Consider the following 18,678-nt stretch of genomic DNA (forward strand, 5'->3'; position numbering starts at 1 on the left):
TTTCCCTCAGTGTCTTTTTCAGACAGGTGCCATTAGCTTAGAGACTCTGATATGCTATTTTTCCAGATGTTTTGGTATAGTGCATGCCCAGCTCTCAACCTCATCCCATTAGATACCACATCTGACACCTGATTGGAGCATATTTGTATGTTCCCCTATCTTGTTGACTCAGCCCACTAATCAAAGGGACCATCTGACTTGTTCTGCACCTCTGCCAGTCACTGCTCCTGGAAGATCAATCAGTGCTGTGCTTCCCCTCGTGGTACAGCAGCAATTCCACTGAAATGTGAGACAGCTCCATCATGTTGCAGCCTTACCAAACTTTGCAACGTACCTTCTTATTTTACTGAGGGTTAACTTGATGTGAGGGAACTTCTCCTTGAAAGTCTCATTCATGTCTTTCTTGAGATCTGATGGCTTCACATAGTCTATGACTGTGGTCTGTAACACATGGTCAAGAGAAAATCACACTTTTAGTTTGTAACAAATGAGATCACACAATTCCCAAAAGCAAGGGATACTAAAAGAGTGCCAGTCAGTCCCAATGTTTTCAGCAGAGGGGAAAATTCAGTTTGAATTAAGGCAGCAATTTGTGACTGCTCCATCAGAACAAATGACTTGAAATCTGAGATGAATGTTCAGCATAAGCCCCAAACAACACATACCCTTGAAGGAACATCCAAGTATCACTGAGTTCAAGCTAAGTGTGTGTAGATAAAACCTAGCTAAGAAGTCTTGGTAAACCCCCAAAAAATCATTACAGTAACTGATTTGATTAACGGATTTTGTGTGAGTTATCTCCACACAGTTCTGAGACATACTGTGAGTTTCTCTCAAAATAATTCTTCAAAGGAACCAGTGGTATAAATTCCTGACTGCCATAGCATACATTTGTGATAAATTAAGTAATTAGGTAATGATGGCAGGTGATTCTGTAGTGTGCAATATCATAATGCTGTCAAAAGCTAGGCAGTAAGTGCACAAAATCATGGAGTTAGGACAACATTCAGAGTATAAAGCCTATTTCCTTTACATTGAGCTTGCTATTTCTTTTTGTCACAACCTACAGAATTTTCCCAAGTAGCAGAGGGTCCTCCTGGGCAGTTCTGTAATGCCAGAGCAGCACTTCTTTTGTTCCTTCAGTCCTCACTCAGGAAGCATTTTACCCAAATCCTCCGTCAACGCTCACCTGGCCAAAATGTATCAGCTGAACAACAAACCAACCTTCATTTTGGGGATGTGCCCATTCTCTTCCTGGCTTTGGCTGTTCTGCCCCTTGGACAGAAAGAAGAGCCCCAGCTTGGGCAACCAGAGGACAACCTGGTCCCCAGCCACTCAGCTCCCAGCCAGCTTCAGGCATGGGCAGTGAGAGAGCAGCAATCTGCAGTGCATTTTCCTTCCAGTAAAATCGTTTTTCCCTTGTAATTTGTGTTTATGATGAGCCTGTGTCATGGCAAAGGGCTGTTAACACTAGACAACACGAGGTAAAAAGAGGCCTGCAAAACACTTGTTGCATGTTATGCCTTTAGAGAAGATGAAGCCTCACTGTATTATACCCTCATGGGAATCTAAAACAGCCAAGAAGACTGACTGCATATGCTTGCAGGTTTTTTTTTTAATAATTAAAATAGTATATGGAAGGGCTTGGGGAGGATTTGCAGTATGAGAAGCTGTCCAGAGAAACTGCTCCCCACTACGTCCTGGCAGGTAATTCTGCCGGGCATGTCACATGCAAGAGCTGCCTGCCATTTTCCCAAACAGAAATGCTTGTGGGCCTCCTCCAACAGCTATGTGTTAGGCACCAGTCCAATTTCTGTTCAATAAAGGGGATAGTTTACTGAGGAAATTCAGCCCTATTACATAAAGCTGCCAGTTATAAGAAATCATAAAAAAAGTCTGTATCAGCCCTCTTCAGTCACCCCGTTGCCCTGCATGCGTGTGGAAGAGCTCAAGCACAGGCCCAGGCAGACACTGCAGTGCCACTGAGGTTAAAAATTCATATGCTGAGGCAGGCAACGTGCTACCATGCCTGAATAAAAGGAAGAGAGGAAAATACACAAAGGAGAAACCTTGCCCTACCTGAGGCCAGAAGGAAAGGCTGCAACTGAATGTGTGGGTCTGCCTGGTTTTCACCTTGCTGAGGTCAGAAGCATGTATGCACACACCTGTGTGGCCTTAGCTCTTTGTCACAGACAGCTGCTCATGTGCTTCATCTCATCTGGCAGGGCTCAGACCTCCAAAGCAGAGCACTCCTTTCCTTTCTTTTCCTGGGAAGTTGCTGCCTACCTGCCTCATCCTTGGTTTTGTTGCCAGAGGATCATCAGCAACTTGGGAGTTTCTGACATGCAGATAAGTTGGGAGTTTTATGTGTTACTAAGAGGGTTCCTCTTAGTACTGCCATAAGAGGACTATTAAAACAAGCCATATAACATGATTTGAACCAGTGCTGATACTCAGTGCATGGCAACATCAGTCCATGCTGCTCTTAGAGAGTCAAGAGACACTAAGCACATAAAGGTTACTCACTACTAAATCCAAGCATTATTTTAGGTACTACCAGCATCTTTTGATTGTCTTGGGCAATCCTAGAAAGAGTCAGCTCAGTGCTAGTGTGCACAGCTACATGACAGCTTATTTCATGCTTCACTGCAAACCTAACTGCCTGTTGTTCGCTCTCCATTACCACAAATCTCCTCAGTTCTATCTTAATTATCTCCTTCAAAGTCATCACGGGTTTCTTCTGGCAGACTTGCCTTTGGCTCTCTACAAGTAATCATCTTCCCTTGCACAGAGGAGGATGCAACCAAGCACAAACCTCACCTGCACGACAGAAACTACTTTGCTGCAGAAAGGACATGGCAGCCAAAGAAGGGCCTGAGCATCCTCTGGACTCAGCTGTGCAGAAATTATGCCAGACAGCAAGATTCAGGTGCTTTCATCTCCAGCGAGCAGGTGCCAGCATGGCCCCAGCTCCAGAGGCAACTGCACAAAACGGGGAGAGCCCCGGGTTCTGCCACACAGCAGCAGCAGCCCTCCAGGGTGCACTGTTCCCTAGGGCCCCTCTGCAGGCACCACCTGTTTTACCTGGGACTCCTCCAGCTTGTGGGAGATTTGCCAGAATTCAGCGAAATTCTTTTTAGAAGGAGAAAAGCTCTTTTTTTCCCTAATTTTATTTAAAGAAAAGCACTCAGAGGCTTAAGAATAAGCAGACAGCTCAAAACTGAAAATGGTAAGGAGGCACAGCTATTTTTAAACAGAGAGATTTGTCAATTTTGTCCTGTTGATAAGAATCTCCCCTCCCCCCCCCCAAAACTCCAAATACTGTTCTTTCCTGTGAGACAACAGTCTCTACTATATAAATCACAATAATGAAATCCAGATGAAAGCTGGTGTGTGCTGGTTTTGATTCATGTAACAGGATAACAGCAGCGTGTTTGAACACACTGGCTCTAAGGCAGCTGTCTCATCTTGTCAGTGCCATGCTGGAGAGTTCAGGAAACTACCCTTATTCTCAATAAAAGGAATTGTGCAACTTCTTTTTTTCCCCTTGGTTTATGGAAGTCCCAGTCCCTCTCCTGCCCGGGGTACCTCCTGCACCCCACAAACAGCCCAGCATCAAGGATCAACCCCCCCACCACTGCTCCTGCCCATGAAGGATGGAGTGGAGGAAACCTCTGGGGTGGTCCCATGACCCACAGGGACCAGCTGGGATCTGACAGAGGGCTCTGACCTAACATCATCCTTCACTGCCTGCTCTCTGCTCAGCATTTACACTTTTCTTCTCTGTTTTAGGCCATTTCATAGCATTTGAGCTGCCCTCAAGTCCCAAATGAAGCTGCCATATTCAGGAGAAGATGTGACTGTAAATGGTGTGGATTTTTATCTGTCCAGAACAATTCCTGTATTGCCCATGTAGAAGGACGATTCAGGACCGATGCCCATACATAGGGTTTGCAAATATTTTCCCACAGCATTTTTCTATCCAAACATGCTTTCTTGTACATAAAGATATTCCCTACCAGGCAGGCACTCTGCACCCTCAGAGCTGTAGACACACGAGCAAAGCACTGGGAACTACCAAACTGTCTCTCTCATGCTTTTAATCTCCAATGTTTGTAACTTCTGTCATCCAGAAACGTCTGTCTTGTTTCTCACAGCTTATTTGCACAAAACACATTTCACTTCAGTATTCAGCAATAGTCCTTTGTGAGCTCTGTTCACCTTCTCTGATTTGTATCTGTGCATGTGTATTTGAGTTTGGTGATGGAAGTTGCACAAGACAAATGAAAGCCTTGATTTATGGCAGCTGACAGATGCCTGGACTACATGATGAATGGTTTGGCCAAACTCTGTGCTCTGCACACTTTTTTGCATGGCTGCAGTTTTGAACTTGGAGGTTAGCTTGTGTGCTACTCACATGTGTTTTCAAGCAGCTGCTTTCTCATAGGAAAGCTGTGTATATAGTTTCATAAATATAGGAGGAGAGAGGATGCCTGAAATGGTTGGAAAGACTGGCAAGATGAAATATTGTTGCAAATAAATCCCTACTTTGGCACACTACCAGTAAAAGATGTTTTAGCCTTGGATGCCTCAATCTCTCACTTAAGAAGGATAAAATCAGAATAAAATAGGTGAATATAATGAAAGATACACAACAGGCTCTCTTCAGCTGTCATGTATGCCTGTCAAACTCACTTCACAGAGAGCAAACAGAAGACTGATACCTTTAACAGACTTCCACTAGGTCAATGGCAAATTTCTCAACCAGAAAATGAATGGGAAGAAGACAATGACTCTGCACTGCCTGGCCACCTTCATGCATACCACAGGTGATCAGGTGTGTAGCTTTAACTGTCATTAACCTGATTTGTGTACTTGTGGCTGACAAAGCATATATATATAATCCTGATAGAGTGGAGGCTTAAATGGTGATGGAAAATGAGAACAATTCCTTATTTATAATAAGTAAGTTAAAAATCAGGAAAAGGAATACTAAAATGTTTCTGTTGTTTGAAAGTAATTAACGTTCAAGGATCTTAAATGGAAAGATTTTTAATTTCACAAGGCAAATAATCTCAAAATGGTCTCTTTGAATTAAAGAATATGGAAGAACACCAGCTTATTTTATATGCTTAATACACTGGAATAATTCTCAATTATACAGTGTGTCACTGTTCCAAAAGAGTTGTTTATTGGAGTCCCAGCCAAATATGTCATCATATCCATACAGCACAGGGTTTAAATACAAATAAATATCACCACTGTGATCCTCTGCTTCCTGAGACTTTTGGGTACAAGGTCAGCAGCTGATAAAAAAGCAGTCTGGAGATGCCTAATTTACAGCTATGGAAGGGGCTGGAAGAATAGGGTGATGGCACAGAGGGACACTGGCTGTATCAGAGTGCTCCTGACCTTGATGCTCCTTGACAGTGTGAGACTGAATGCGCTATATCATCATGCAGGGCTTTTGTTAGACTAAATGCCCAGGGCAGCAGGCAGTTCTAATTTTAAAGTCACATTGGAAGACTAATATTTAATAATGCAGCCTGGCTGTGCTCAACACTAGTGCAGTACCTGGCAAACACAGGCTGACATTCAGCCCTCTCTAAGAGCACTGCAGACTTTTGTCACATGCTTTTTTTTTTTATTAGTGGTGTAGAGCTGACAATTAATTTTGACATAATTAAACCAATCCACTGAAACTGTAGTTAAGTACCCAAACCAATTTCCAAGTGTATCCCTTGGGCAGGGATAGAGGGATATTGCAGGGATGTTATTACAGAAGGGTCACTCAAAGTCAAGATGCTACTGATGTGGGCTTTTCTTCTTTTGCTGCAAGTTCTGGCAGTGCAGAGCAGCCAGCTGAAGATGCTCCAGCATTTGTGCGTTACCAACAAAAGCAGGATGGTGGGGGTCAGCCTCAGGCCTGCTGCAGGGTGAGTTTGCTCCATCTGCACAGAAAGAGTTTGTTTCTGCTGGCAAGAATGCAGGGAGGCACTGACAAGTTTGGATGTACCCTGGTCAGTGTGAGACTCAGGCACAGAAATGACTACTCTGCCTGGTAGATGAAAGTTCCCATTCTAGGGAGATTTAAGAATCTGCAAGAATTCCTGTTTTAGCAGTATCAGCCAGGAAGACATCTGTTAGCCATGACATGATGTTTCCCTCCTCCCCCGGACCCCAGCAAGAAATTCTTGTACCTCTTACTGTTTATATTTCAGTAGAGATTGTAGACTCATCTACAAAGCCAACATAAAGGAAAATAAGTTCTCCAGGGTAAACCAGAATTTAAATGTGACTAACACAAAAAGTGTAGAGTTTGTGTTGGGACAGTACTCAAGCTGCTTTTTCAGAATCATCCCCTAACAGACTGTTTGTGGGTATTTAGAAATGTGACACGGAAGTGAATACTCATTCAAGCTAGGAACTTTGCTGTAGAGAAAGACCAAACTGAAAGCACTTCTTCCCCACAGATATCATCAAGGAGGAAGATCAGCTACTCCTTGAAGACAGCTGAGGACTTGCAATTTAAAAACTTCTGAAAGTCAGGACTAATTCAGCCCAGTAAAGTTACAAGACTATAAATTCAATGTCAGTGATAATAAACTCAGGTTCCACAAAAACAGAGGGAATTGCATGTTCCATGGGCTTGAGTGCTAACTGCAGGTATTTCAGGGTAAAATCCAAGCAGGACCACACATTTTGCCTGTCCTGTGCCTCAGGATAAAGCCTGCAGTGTTCAGTGATCCAGCATTCACTCAAATAGACCTCAGTGGAGTTTTAACAGTGGAGAAATCCCAGCCTGCAAAGCACGAGCTCCCAGGAGTAGTATCAGTCCATGCAGCCCTATTCCACAGCCCAGCCTCCAGCTTCCCTCATCCACACTGTTCACATTCCTCCTGCACAACTTCCCCCCATTAATTGCTCTGACATTCATAAGGGGTGGGGGGAAACAAGCTTGCAGCTGCCAAGCATTAATGCTAAATGCTGGCCAAGTAATGAAACTTTAATTACAAGCTGCAGCTCTCTACACACAACAAAATGTTTGGCGCTGACATCAGAGCTGCTCTCAGCTGCTCCGGCACTTGGGAGAGGCAGTAATTACAGCTATATTCCACTCAGGACCAGACACTGGTCTCAAATCTGTGTACAGCAGCTCTACAGCTCTGTGGTCATTTGGCAGAGGTCTGTCAGTGCTGCTGTGGCTGTGCAGGGTCAGGAAAATACCACAGGCTTCTTGCTAGCCTTAGACTGCAATTTGCTGTAATTGCAGCATACGCCGATTTTTATATTTCGGGAAGAAAAAGACTCAGAATTACAGCTTGTTGTACTCCTGTTCATACTAATGTGAACTGCAGGGAGGGGGAATGCCAGCTGAGTCTGAAAAGTCTAATATGGATGTCAGTGAAGTCTCCTGAACAGCCAATATGGCATATATATATATACACATATATACAAAAGCCTGACGCACAAGCCCCCCTTGCCCCAAGCTGCAAAATCCTATTTAACCCACAAGGTCCTAGGACACTCCAACACACCCTTCCTCCCTTCTCGCAGCTAAAGGAAGCACCAGCCCCTTGTGAATCTTTCAGCTGAGCCCTGAAGAACAACCACCCACTCTTCGGTTTCTTACAAAGCTGTGCAGCTCCAATGTGGCATAACAGCTATGCTGCTTCCACCAGGGGCAGGCAAAAGCCTTGGACCTCAGACAGGAGAGCTCTTGGCACGTGCCAGTTATTCCCATCAACAAAAGAAACACAACACTTAATGTCCTCCAGGCCTTTCTTAGATTACTGCCTGCCTTCAGAGAGAGATGCCAAATGCTGCAGACCCTCAGGCATTGCTGAAGAAATGACAGCTGGAAGGCAAACTCAGGCAAAAAAAAACCCCAAAATGTGAAATAAGGTGTTTTTCCAGACACAGAAGTAATTAACCCCTAGAGAAAATGAAAAAGCAGGGACACTCCTGTCAACCCTAATATACTCTAGACAAACAGTCACTGTTTTTAACAATTGCCCTTGAAGTCCATTTTTCATCTTGAAAGCATTTAATTGTACCTCTGTCTCAGTGGAAATCCCCACTCAGCTCCTTATTGCACTAAAAGTACCTGAAAATGCTGTGGTTAACCAGTTCTTTTTCTGTGGAAAAGAAGAGCATGGAACACCCGCCCCTGGGCCTTGGAGACCTCCCCTGCAGGATGCTATCCTGGCTGTCCTATTTTTACTTGTCCAACTGTGTCCATCTCAGCTCCAAGTTGAAAAGAGATCAAAGACTTCAGGTGAGAGCCCTAGAGGACTCGAGACTGCCTGGAGCACATTCTCAGTCTGAGGAAGGCTGGAACCACAACCATGACTGCTAAAACTATGTTCACTTTGGATGCCAGCTAATATCTTTCTGTTTGAGAGAAGACAGTTGCTTGTCCATGACAACAACCATATCAAAACCTAACAAGTATTTGCCCACCCAGATGCAGCTGACATAAAAGGTTGACACGTTGTGGGTTGGCAGCCACAAGTAACTTGCCAACCCTAGAAATAAAGCTGGCTGAAAGTAAACAGAGGGCATACTGGACTTCCCACTTGAAAATTTAGCACAAACACAGCCTCAGAGCTCGATTTTTGTATGCAACATGTTCCATACCTTTCTGTGCGACAGGCAGAACAGTCCTGCCAGTAAGGACATAAGCTTCAGTCTATGTGGAGCAGGTAAAATCTTTTTATTTTGAGGAAGGAGTACCCAAGAGCCCTATTATCAAATAAAGACCAAGGTGGGGGCAGAAAAAACCCTAGAAATACTGTTATTTTCACATACATTAGTAGTTTCCTATACCATATCTCTGATTCAAGTTAAGTGAGTAAATTAAGACCTCAGTGTTTCATATCTAGTCCCATTTGTACATAGATAAGAGCACCAGGTCACTGCTTTGGAGGAAAAAAAAAAAAGAAGCTTTTCCCTTGTGCTTGCTACTACTTTGGATGTGTAATTCAGACAGATAAAGGCTCACATGAACACAACGGCACTGCATCCTGCAACAGTCTTGAGCTTGGAGAAGAGGAGACTGAGGGGTGACCTCATCAATGTTTAAAAATATGTAAAGGGTGAGTGTCAGTGATGTCCAATGATAGTACAAGGGGCAGTGGATGCAAACTGGAGCATAGGAGGTTCCATGTGAATATCAGAAAGAACTTCTTTCCTGTGAGAGTGACAGAGCCCTGGGACAGGCTGCCCAGAGAGGTTGTGGACTCTCCTTCACTGGAGACATTCAAAACCCGCCTGGACACGTTCCTGTGTGATGTGCTCTGGGTGACCCTGCTCTGGCAGGGGGGCTGGACTGGGTGAACTTTCGAGGTCCCTTCCAACCCCTAGGATTCTGTGATTCTGTGAAAATATCACATCGAAGTCTACAGACTTGGTAGAGGCTGAAACAAGGCTACAAAAAAAGTCACCCCCCACTGAAAACATTGAGTTGGAGCACAGTTTTAGGAGTACTTATGTATCTGTACTGTTATGGGTTTGGATATAGTGAAAAATATACAGGCTCTGCTTGTAATTGCTGCAATTAAAGGAAGAACTATGCCACAGTGAAATAAGTATGTGGGAAACAAAGGCTCTACTAGACACCGAAGCGCTGTTCCGAGGAGCGAACGATAAGCATCACAACACAATGCAGCTTCATGACTTCAGAAGAACCCTAATGGGCATCCTCCTATTCTGTACTGGATGCCAATTAGAGGAAGTATAAATTTTTCTCTGAATGCGAGAGAATGAACGCATTGTTCTAACAAGCCTTTCCTCTAAAGCATTTATGAAATACAGGGCTAATGAAAGCGTTTTCTTTTGTAATACCTCCACAGCTTTGTTTTTACATGTCCTGCTAAGTATCTGTCACTTAGAACAAAGCATTCCAAACAACTGTGATTAGTAGATTAATAATAATAATAATAATAATGATAACAACAACAAACAATCTTCTTAAAATACAGCCAAATGTAACCTCAACGTTGAAAATATTATTACCAAAACGTACCTGTGCCACACATAATTTCGCATATCACTTACCATATATGAAGGAAATATTAAAACCCGCTTATGTTTGCCACAGGGCCACTGGGGATCATCTAAAAGATTTGGGTCGTATTCAACAAAGTCTCCCAGGTCGCTACCTATAAAGCAATGGGTAAATATAACACAGGAACTCATTACATCAAGAAATCCCTGGGCTTAAGGGAAGTGGCAAATCAGTTCACAGGCAATGATCTTCATGCAAGATTTTTCAAAGTCAGAAGATTTCTCTAAATCTTGAAAGCTCTATTAACGCAATTTGCAAAGACGTAGAGGACAGCTTATTAATCACCTGGTAAATGTGAATTTAGGGCCTAGGGAACTGCAAAATTATACAGAGCTCCACAATGACTTTTCTTCCCAGCAACAAGTTTTCATCTGTTTATGCGGATGTTTTGATCTGTGTCATTTAACATGCCAAATTATCTTAAGCATATAGTGCTTTGACTTACGTTTTGTGCCCAGTTTTGTAAACACAGCCCTTTCCAGCCTAATAAAGGTCACAAGTATGATTTACACCTTCAGCTTATGACTACTGTGTTGCGCCTGTAAATTTTCCATAGCAAAGGAAGGTAATAACGAGCCTGATGCGGCAGGCGCAAACAATGCTGGTGACAGGAGGAGCCACACCAAGTGCCATCAGGGGCTGTCAATATCACCAACAGTCTTGTTTACTGAACCTTCCATCCATCCTTAAGCCAGGTTTGCCTAACAAACAGGGAATGAGCTGTTTGGTGTGCAACGTGAGACTATATTTTGCTTAACTTAAGCAAAAAAAGGGGGCTAAAACATGACATATTTCTGTCTTTCACAATGACTGCCTATGAGCAGGCTATGCAAGGATGTTAAAACAAGCTTCTTGAGAAGTTACCTGCATCAATGCTCCCCTGGGTGCTGTTAGCTCTTGCCAAAGAAAGGCTACGATGGCTTGCATTGCGAAATTGGGAGAAGGATGAGGTGGAGTCTATTGTGTTCCTCCGAGTTCCCAGAGCATTGGTGGGAAATAAGAACTGTGTATAAGAAACGGTCTAAAAAGAAAGTCAGAATGGACAGACAGTTACTATCAGCCCAGCTCGGCTGCCGTATAATGCCTTTGGTGCATCCCAACAGGAAAGCAAGGGAAACCAAATTAGTGGGGGATTTTCTGGATCTAATAGTTAGGCACAGATGAATAAACACCAGTCACCTACATTTGCTTCAGTGCAGCCAGTTTATCCATGCAAAAAGAAATCTTTTTCAAAGGCATTAATTCTTCAACAAAACAAAACCACAAATACACAAAAGGTCTAATGCACTGGTTTTATGAAATCCCACTCAAGGGTCAGATTTTCAAATACGTTAATTTGGTGATTTTTTCAGTGGGCTTCTCTGTAGCAGGTTTCAGCTGCTTCTTTACTGAAACAGCATCATCTATATGGGTCCCTCAGCACAGAGCAGCCAGAGGCAAATCACTCGAACCTTGCCAAGCTTAAACACTTTCTCCACTATTTTCCTCCTTCAGGATTCTGTCTGGCAGAATCCTACTGGTGTTGTAAGTGAGCTACCAGTTCATAGCAATGGTTGCAGGAGATCATTTATTACCTCCCAACATGGACTAAAGATGAATGAATAACTTGTGACAAAATTATTTTTAGAGTGTACCAGTTCTCTGCTTGCACCCTTGGCCAGGAAAGGAACAGACTACGCTTTGCTTCTTGTAGGCTTGTTTTCCAAAAATAACAGTATATTGAAAAAAAATAAAGGAGTCTCAGACTCTACACTGGTTTACGAGGAGGTCAGAGCAGGTATCAAATAAATAATGTGAGCTTTCATTTATTCTCCTCAGGAATTTACAGCCTGTGGTCTGGCCTGACACCTGGTTAAGTGAGCACACCATGTGTAGCAGCATTGACCTGGGGCCTTCAAACCCATACATGGCAGCAAAACTGAACTGTAAATGTAAATCAGGCTTTCAGCAAAAAATGTTTTAATTTATTATTAGAATTGTTTCACCTCTATATATTTGTTTAAAATGAATTACTCTCCCTAAAGATTCATAATTGCTTATTCTTATATTCACTTGTGAATGGACTCTGGGATTTTGAAATACTCATCAGATTTGTACTACTGTCTTCCTGCCCTTTGGAAAAAATATATTGTAAAGTAGAATTTATTTTATAAAATAAAACTGAGAGCAAACATAATTACACCTTAGAACTCTACCAGAAATTATTTTCAAGCCCCTGACAATATATTCTGCAGTGATACCTCTTGTTACAGCCAGCTGCACCAATCAGTAATGCTTTACAGACTCTGATGTTGCCACAGGCGAATTTCAAGGAAACAGAGCTGTTTGCACTGACAGCTTGGCCAGTCCTCCTGAATTTCAGTTTGCACATACTGTGCTTTAACTACTGTGTTACACTGCACGTTATCATCTGTTTTTGTATCTGCGCCTGATGTTAGTTAAGCCATTTGTTCCCTTTTTACACACAGTCTAAGAGAGTAGGAACTGAAGCATCCCCACCTTCCCATCTGCTCCAAGCTCCACACCTTCAAGACCAATTATCTCTTTCAGACACACTCCGGTAGAATGGCACTGGCGTCCACCTTCCAGCTTCAGATCCCTGGAGAACAGAAGCCAGAGCAGAAACAGCTCTTAATATATACACCTTGTTTAACTTCCACCCAAATGCTGAAATAAGGTATAGCAGCATTAATCCAAACATACTGATGCAAAGCACAGACCAGGCAACTCTTTCTATGGGCAACTTTTCCTACAGGCAGCACGTGTGTTGTCTCAAATACGTTACAGAGAAAACCCCCACTTTGTTCCAGCTCATACCCCACCTGTGGTGCAGAGCAAGGCTGCTCATCACTGGGTGCCTCTGACAGAATCTGGAAATGGGAAGGAACTGGAAGTCATATACACTTCAGGTGAGATTTAACTTGATGACTTGACAGCCACATATCCAGATGCTCCAAGAATACATACCCACCTCCCTCTGTGCTGTTACAAGAGATAATTGCCTATGAAAGCCTCTGGGAGGGATTCCTGCCCCTCTGCATGCAAAAGAATGTCCAAATCCCAGCAACTGTTGGGGGCCAGCAGGAAAAACCCAGGTCTATATTGCCTCAAGATGGAACACTGGAGATCTATTTTTTAATGATTAACCCACTCAGCATCTTATACTTGGAGGTAAATGAGATGCCTGAGACAACCAGGCTGTATCCCATGCTTTAGCCTCACAATCAAAATGTGAGTGAAGGTAAAAAGGACTATGAGCAAGTCTATGTTCTGCAAATGACAGCTGTGTACAACTTCAGAATATTTATCTTGCAGTATTTTCCTGGCTGATTTCCTCTGAAGTCCAAGTATGTGCTTAAAAATTGGTGTGGGAGAGATGCTGACACTGAGAGAGAAGCCCTGCAGGCTCTTCACCCAATCCCAGGGCTATGCTGTCTCCTACTATGTCTCTGCTCACTCTCTTCCTTTGTCTTCCCTTTCCAACCTGTCACTCATTTTATGTCTCTGTAACAAGGCAATCAGTGAGTCCCCAATAAATCATGTACCTTACTGCTGGAAAAAAACAATACACCTATCTGCTGGAAAATATACTTCCTTGACAAAGGAAAAGACTGTATCAAGTTTCTAATCCCAGCAAAGTCCTCTTAGTTTCTCGACTGGGGTTCACTTAGCAAAGTGTCACATTATTGTTCTTGTTTCCTGATATCATGTTACTGAGGCCCTAGACAAATAATTATGTAAAAATAACCCTCTGTCAGAGGCATGGGATTAGCCTCTCTCCTCTTGCATAGAATGTGCTTAAAGGAACTTGCTTCTCATAGAGATAAATGCCAAATAGTAACCATTTCAGCAGGTCTTATCTACAAAACACATAACCTGGGAAGCCCCCAAACCCAAAAATGAAAAGTATCTGAATTACCTGAACTAATATTATCAGAACAGTTTATCTTCCTTCCACTCAAAACCTTACAGACACAGAGTGAGCAATAATGCCAAAACAACTTTGAAAAATAGGCATGGGGAAATTTCTCTATGCAATTAACAGACAAGCATAGAGAACTCTATAATTCATCAAATAAAAAGCCATGCCCCTTTGAAGAGTCAGCATATCAGCTTTAAACTGGGGGTTCAAAAGAAAACAGCATTCTGGGAGCAGGGTCAGCTAGTGTGTGTAGGCACTCATGGGAATGTTTCCTGGACACTAGCTGAAGATCAACAGACATTAATGCCTCAATTTTCCCATCTTTCTGATGGGACCTTCAGGACCCTGTAAAAAAACCCACAGTCATTCTCCCTTCTCCTAGGTGTTTTGCAAGGGCTACTCAGGGTCTTCCCCTCCTCTCCATATGCTCTCTATTTCAATATAGCGTATTACTGGTTGTGTTGTAAAATTGAGCAACAAAATATTGGTTGGAGAGAAACTGGTCCAGAAACAATAAAATTCCCTCTCTTCAGGAAAACCAGTACTAAACAATGCACAGTTTCTTATCAAAGCATAAATGGAAAGGCTCATCCTAGCTTTTATGTAGTTCCCTCTAACTAGTACAAGACCTTGGTGAACACCTGATTCCTAGGTGATTTCACTCGTTCCTTTTTGAGTCCTCTACCACTGCAATCAACAGCAAGTTAATCAAGTTCTTGCCACACGAGCCTTGATTTTTTCACCCTCCCTCCTATTACACTTCACAAGTTCACAAATGCCTTAGCAAAGTTCTTGCTAGGAGAGCAAGCCCAAGGGCTGACACCTTGCTGCTGGGAAAGCCCCAGCACAGCTGCTTCCTCCCCACATCCCCAAAATCCCAAGAGCACCTAGGAAATACCTAAGGAACACCTCCACTTTGCCCTCTCCAAAGAGGTTAGTTGTGCCTAGGGAACAGTCAGAACAGTTGCTTGGGTACAGTCCAAACTTTACTCAAACTTGGGGACCAGGGCTGTCAACCACCACCACCAAGTACTTTAGGACACACGTCCTTGCATGGCACCATGGTCAATGGGCCTTATGGGGCAGGAGAATATGGAGGACAGGCTCTTTATATACATATAAAAAAATGTTAAAAATCAAGCTTTCACTGTTTAAGTTATTCATGTTACTGATGGGACCCAGGAACCTTACAAACCAGTATCCAGTAGTAACAGGTGCTTACAAAATGCAAAGTGGGAAAGACAATCCTTGCCAAAGAGGCTTTTAAGAAGAAAACTTTCTTCCTCCTCTTCCTCAGGTTTTATTTCCCTGTTTTATTTTCCAAAAGCGCTTTTAAACAACATTTTTGAGGGATTCATTCCAGCAGACACCAAAAAGAAAAAAAAGAAGAAAAAAAAGGTAACTTCGTTTTATTTGAGAAGACAAAGCTGGAGGAAATTAGAAGATCGGGGATGACATTTCATAGAATCATAGAACTATTCAGGTTGGAAAAGACCATTGGGATCACCGAGTCCAACCATCATCCCTACTCTATAAGTTCTCCCCCAAACCACATCCACCAACACCACATCCAAATGACCCTTCAACACATCCAGGGATGGTGTCTCAACCACCTCCCTGGGCAGCCTATTCCAGTGTCTAACCACTCTTCCTAATGTCCAGTCTAAACCTGTCCTGTTGCAGCTTGAAGCCATTCCCTATTGTTCTGTCACTAATTACCTGTGAAAAGAGACCAGCACCAACCTCTCTACAATGACCTTTCAGGTAGTTGTAGAGACTGATGAGGCCTCCTCTCAGCCTCCTCTTTCTCAAACTAAACATTTCCAGGTCCTTCAAGCGTTCTTCATAAGATTTATTCTCTAGGCCCTTCACCAGCTTTGTTGCCCTCCTCTGTACTCGCTCCAGCACCTCGATATCTCTCTTGAGTTGAGGTGCCCAAAACTGGACACAACACTCCAGGTGTGGCCTCACCAGTGCTGAGCACAGGGGGACAATCACCTCTCTACTTCTGCTGGTCACACTATTTCTAATACAAGCCAGGATGCCATTGGCTTTCTTGGCCACCTGGGCACACTGCTGGCTCATGTTCAGCCGCTTGTCAATTAGAATTCCCAGGTCCTTTCCTGCCAGACACTTTCCAGCCACACTTTCCCAAGCCTGGAGCATTGCCTGGGGTTGTTGTGGCCCAAGTGCAGGACTCAGCACTTGGCCTCCTTGAAGCCCAGACCATTAATACCATTAATATTAGCCCAAATATTTCCTTAGGAGGCAAAAAACTAGATCCTACTTTCTGACAAAGTTTGGAGAATTACCCCGATTTACACCAATGTCAGGCTCCAGATATTCTATTTGTGCATACCATTCACGGAAAGCTGAGCAGCGTTACAAACTCATTCAAAACTATGCATTTTTTTTTTTTTTTTAATCTGGGACTGAAGGAAACAAACAAGAAGTTTCTCCATCTAATAGAGTTCACAGATTTTCCTGGAACAGCGACTTAGGATTCCAAATTTCATGTGGGATGGTGAAAAGATTTCTAGAGCAGGTAGATAAGGACCAAAACAGGAAATCTCATAGTGTCTTTTATTAGTCAGGGCAGGATTAACATAAATTGGATGCTATAACCTCTGGAGGTATAACATTTCTTTAATGATTCAAACGTTATGCTTTGACGTGATCTACAAAGCCCCATGCAAGACTCCTGCTGGGCACTTGCTCTTTAAATGACAGCAACAGTTGAATGCTTTAACCTGTGAATAATTCAGGAGTCCATTAAATATTAAATACATTTCTAGATACATGAAAAAGCCTCTTTTGCTTATTGCAAAAAGGAATCTGATAATTGTGACTTAGAGATGTAAGCCTTTTGTGTCTGTATTTTATGCTCAGTGATTCCTGACTGTTAAGAATGATTCTAAAAGCAAAGGTGGTTCATGAGACATCAAGAAAACCTACTGTTCTCATCCATCACTGTAAATAATTTCTACTTATTGTCTCTGTTTACAGGGACAAGGACAATGACAGCTTTGGCTAAAATGTGCAGCCAGTCAGTTCAGCAGCAGATCTCCTGCTGCCTGAGACTGCCTGCTTTAATTGATCAAGAGCTTTCAGATCCTAATTGTCATTAGTGTTGCTAGAAAAACAACTCCAGCAGCAATTTACAGGGAGAGGAGGTGAAAAAACTCCTGGAAAGATGGCTCTAATGGGCCAGTATCCTTTTTCTCTCTCCAAACATGCTCAGGTGTCAGCACATCAGCTATTATTCTGATGTTTTGACCAAGAGTAATTTAAACCTATTAGCTTTTGGAGATTCATTGCAATCTAAGGGAACAGGGCGACTCACAAAAACGAGCAATGATGGCTCTATAAAATTCACACATGAGATAATTAGTTTTGAAAAGTCTTGTTGTGGGAAAAAAAAACCCAGATTTATGTGTCTGTCAAGCTAATATGCACTCAAGTTTTGTATTTTCCTCAATTTGAGAGAAGCAGGGAAAACGGGCAATGGTAAAGAAAAGCAGGGATATTTCAGTTTCCCTATTATCAGCTAAAACCAGATAGTTATTCTTCCCTAGCACTATGGAGTCATAAATGCTCAGGAAAAGCACTTGAGATTGATGACTTAATCAAAATTGCCTCACATACAGAAATCTGTTGGGGAAGAATAGCAAGGAATGTGGTAATAAGTCTGAAGGATATAACAGAGTATCCCACTTTGATGTTTGCTTATTGCTACTATCCTTACAGCAATTTAGATGCTCTCATTTTTCCTGTAAATATTACCCTATCTTCCACACTCTCTGCCATGCTTTTTACCTGACCTGCCAAATAAATGATGGCAAGGCTGAGGTGACAAGCTCACCTAAATGCTTCTTTTTGCCTCATTTTTCATATGACTTTCTCACCCAATTTAAGCACTGAAGATGGACAAAGATTTCAGAGTTTAGGTAACAAAGGCTGCTGCGAATGCCTGGCCTATGGACCCACTGAACGTTGCAGCTAAATGTTGTTTCGGGTAATAGCATTGAAAAGCTCTTGCTCTTAGTATTACCAAACTCCTTAGTGTTCTGGCCTGCACTTAGTTAAATTTAAATTCAGCAGTGATTTATCTTTAAAACTGGATGAAGCTGGTTTTCAGCATTTCTGAGAAGGACACAAATTGGTTTTATCTAACAAGTTGCTGCTTTACTTCAGAACAGTCCATTTCCTGGGCTTGAATCCATTCAATTACTCATATTGCATTATTGCCCTTAACTGGAGGCAAGTTCAGTCAGATGAATACCTGTATTCTTGTCAAGACAGCAATATTCAGCAGCTATGCCTGCTGCAGGTTAAGTTTCCAACCACTTAATGAATTCACTGCCACGAAGAATAAAAGGTGAGGTGAACTGGCTGGTTTTAAAAGGACATGCACTATCTGATAGTTTGAATTTTCTGTCCTAAAGCTCATCACCTCTGGCCCCAATGGCAGTCAACCCAGCAAGCCCAGTGGCTGAGAGCTGAATGTAGGACTAGCTGCATTGCAGTGCTACATCCCTGCAACACCACCAGCTCTCCTCCCCCAGGTCCTCTAGCTTCATCTTCTGGAAAGGACTTCACAGGAACTTGGAAGCTCTTAACAGGTTCTTACAACACCACAAAATAAAATAGCATCAGAATAGGTATGATTTCAATCTGTGAATGTTTT

The 18,678-nt window shown here is 42.7% G+C and overlaps 1 protein-coding gene across 1 annotated transcript in view; it reads right to left on the bottom strand.

Moving 5' to 3' along the window:
- The window catches only part of CABLES1 (Cdk5 and Abl enzyme substrate 1), a 35,107-nt gene that overhangs the window by 2,796 nt on the left and 13,633 nt on the right, over positions 1–18,678 (bottom strand). Inside the window, exons 4-7 of the mRNA XM_010006839.1 lie at positions 12,569–12,668; positions 10,934–11,090; positions 10,060–10,163; positions 335–441 (exon numbers count right to left, since the gene is read on the bottom strand). Coding sequence (XP_010005141.1) covers positions 335–441; positions 10,060–10,163; positions 10,934–11,090; positions 12,569–12,668 — 468 coding nt within the window. The remainder of the gene's footprint in view (positions 1–334; positions 442–10,059; positions 10,164–10,933; positions 11,091–12,568; positions 12,669–18,678) is intronic.

Source organism: Chaetura pelagica, unplaced genomic scaffold (genome assembly GCF_000747805.2).
Source record: "Chaetura pelagica isolate M959 unplaced genomic scaffold, ChaPel_1.0 scaffold109, whole genome shotgun sequence".
NCBI lineage: Eukaryota > Metazoa > Chordata > Aves > Apodiformes > Apodidae > Chaetura > Chaetura pelagica.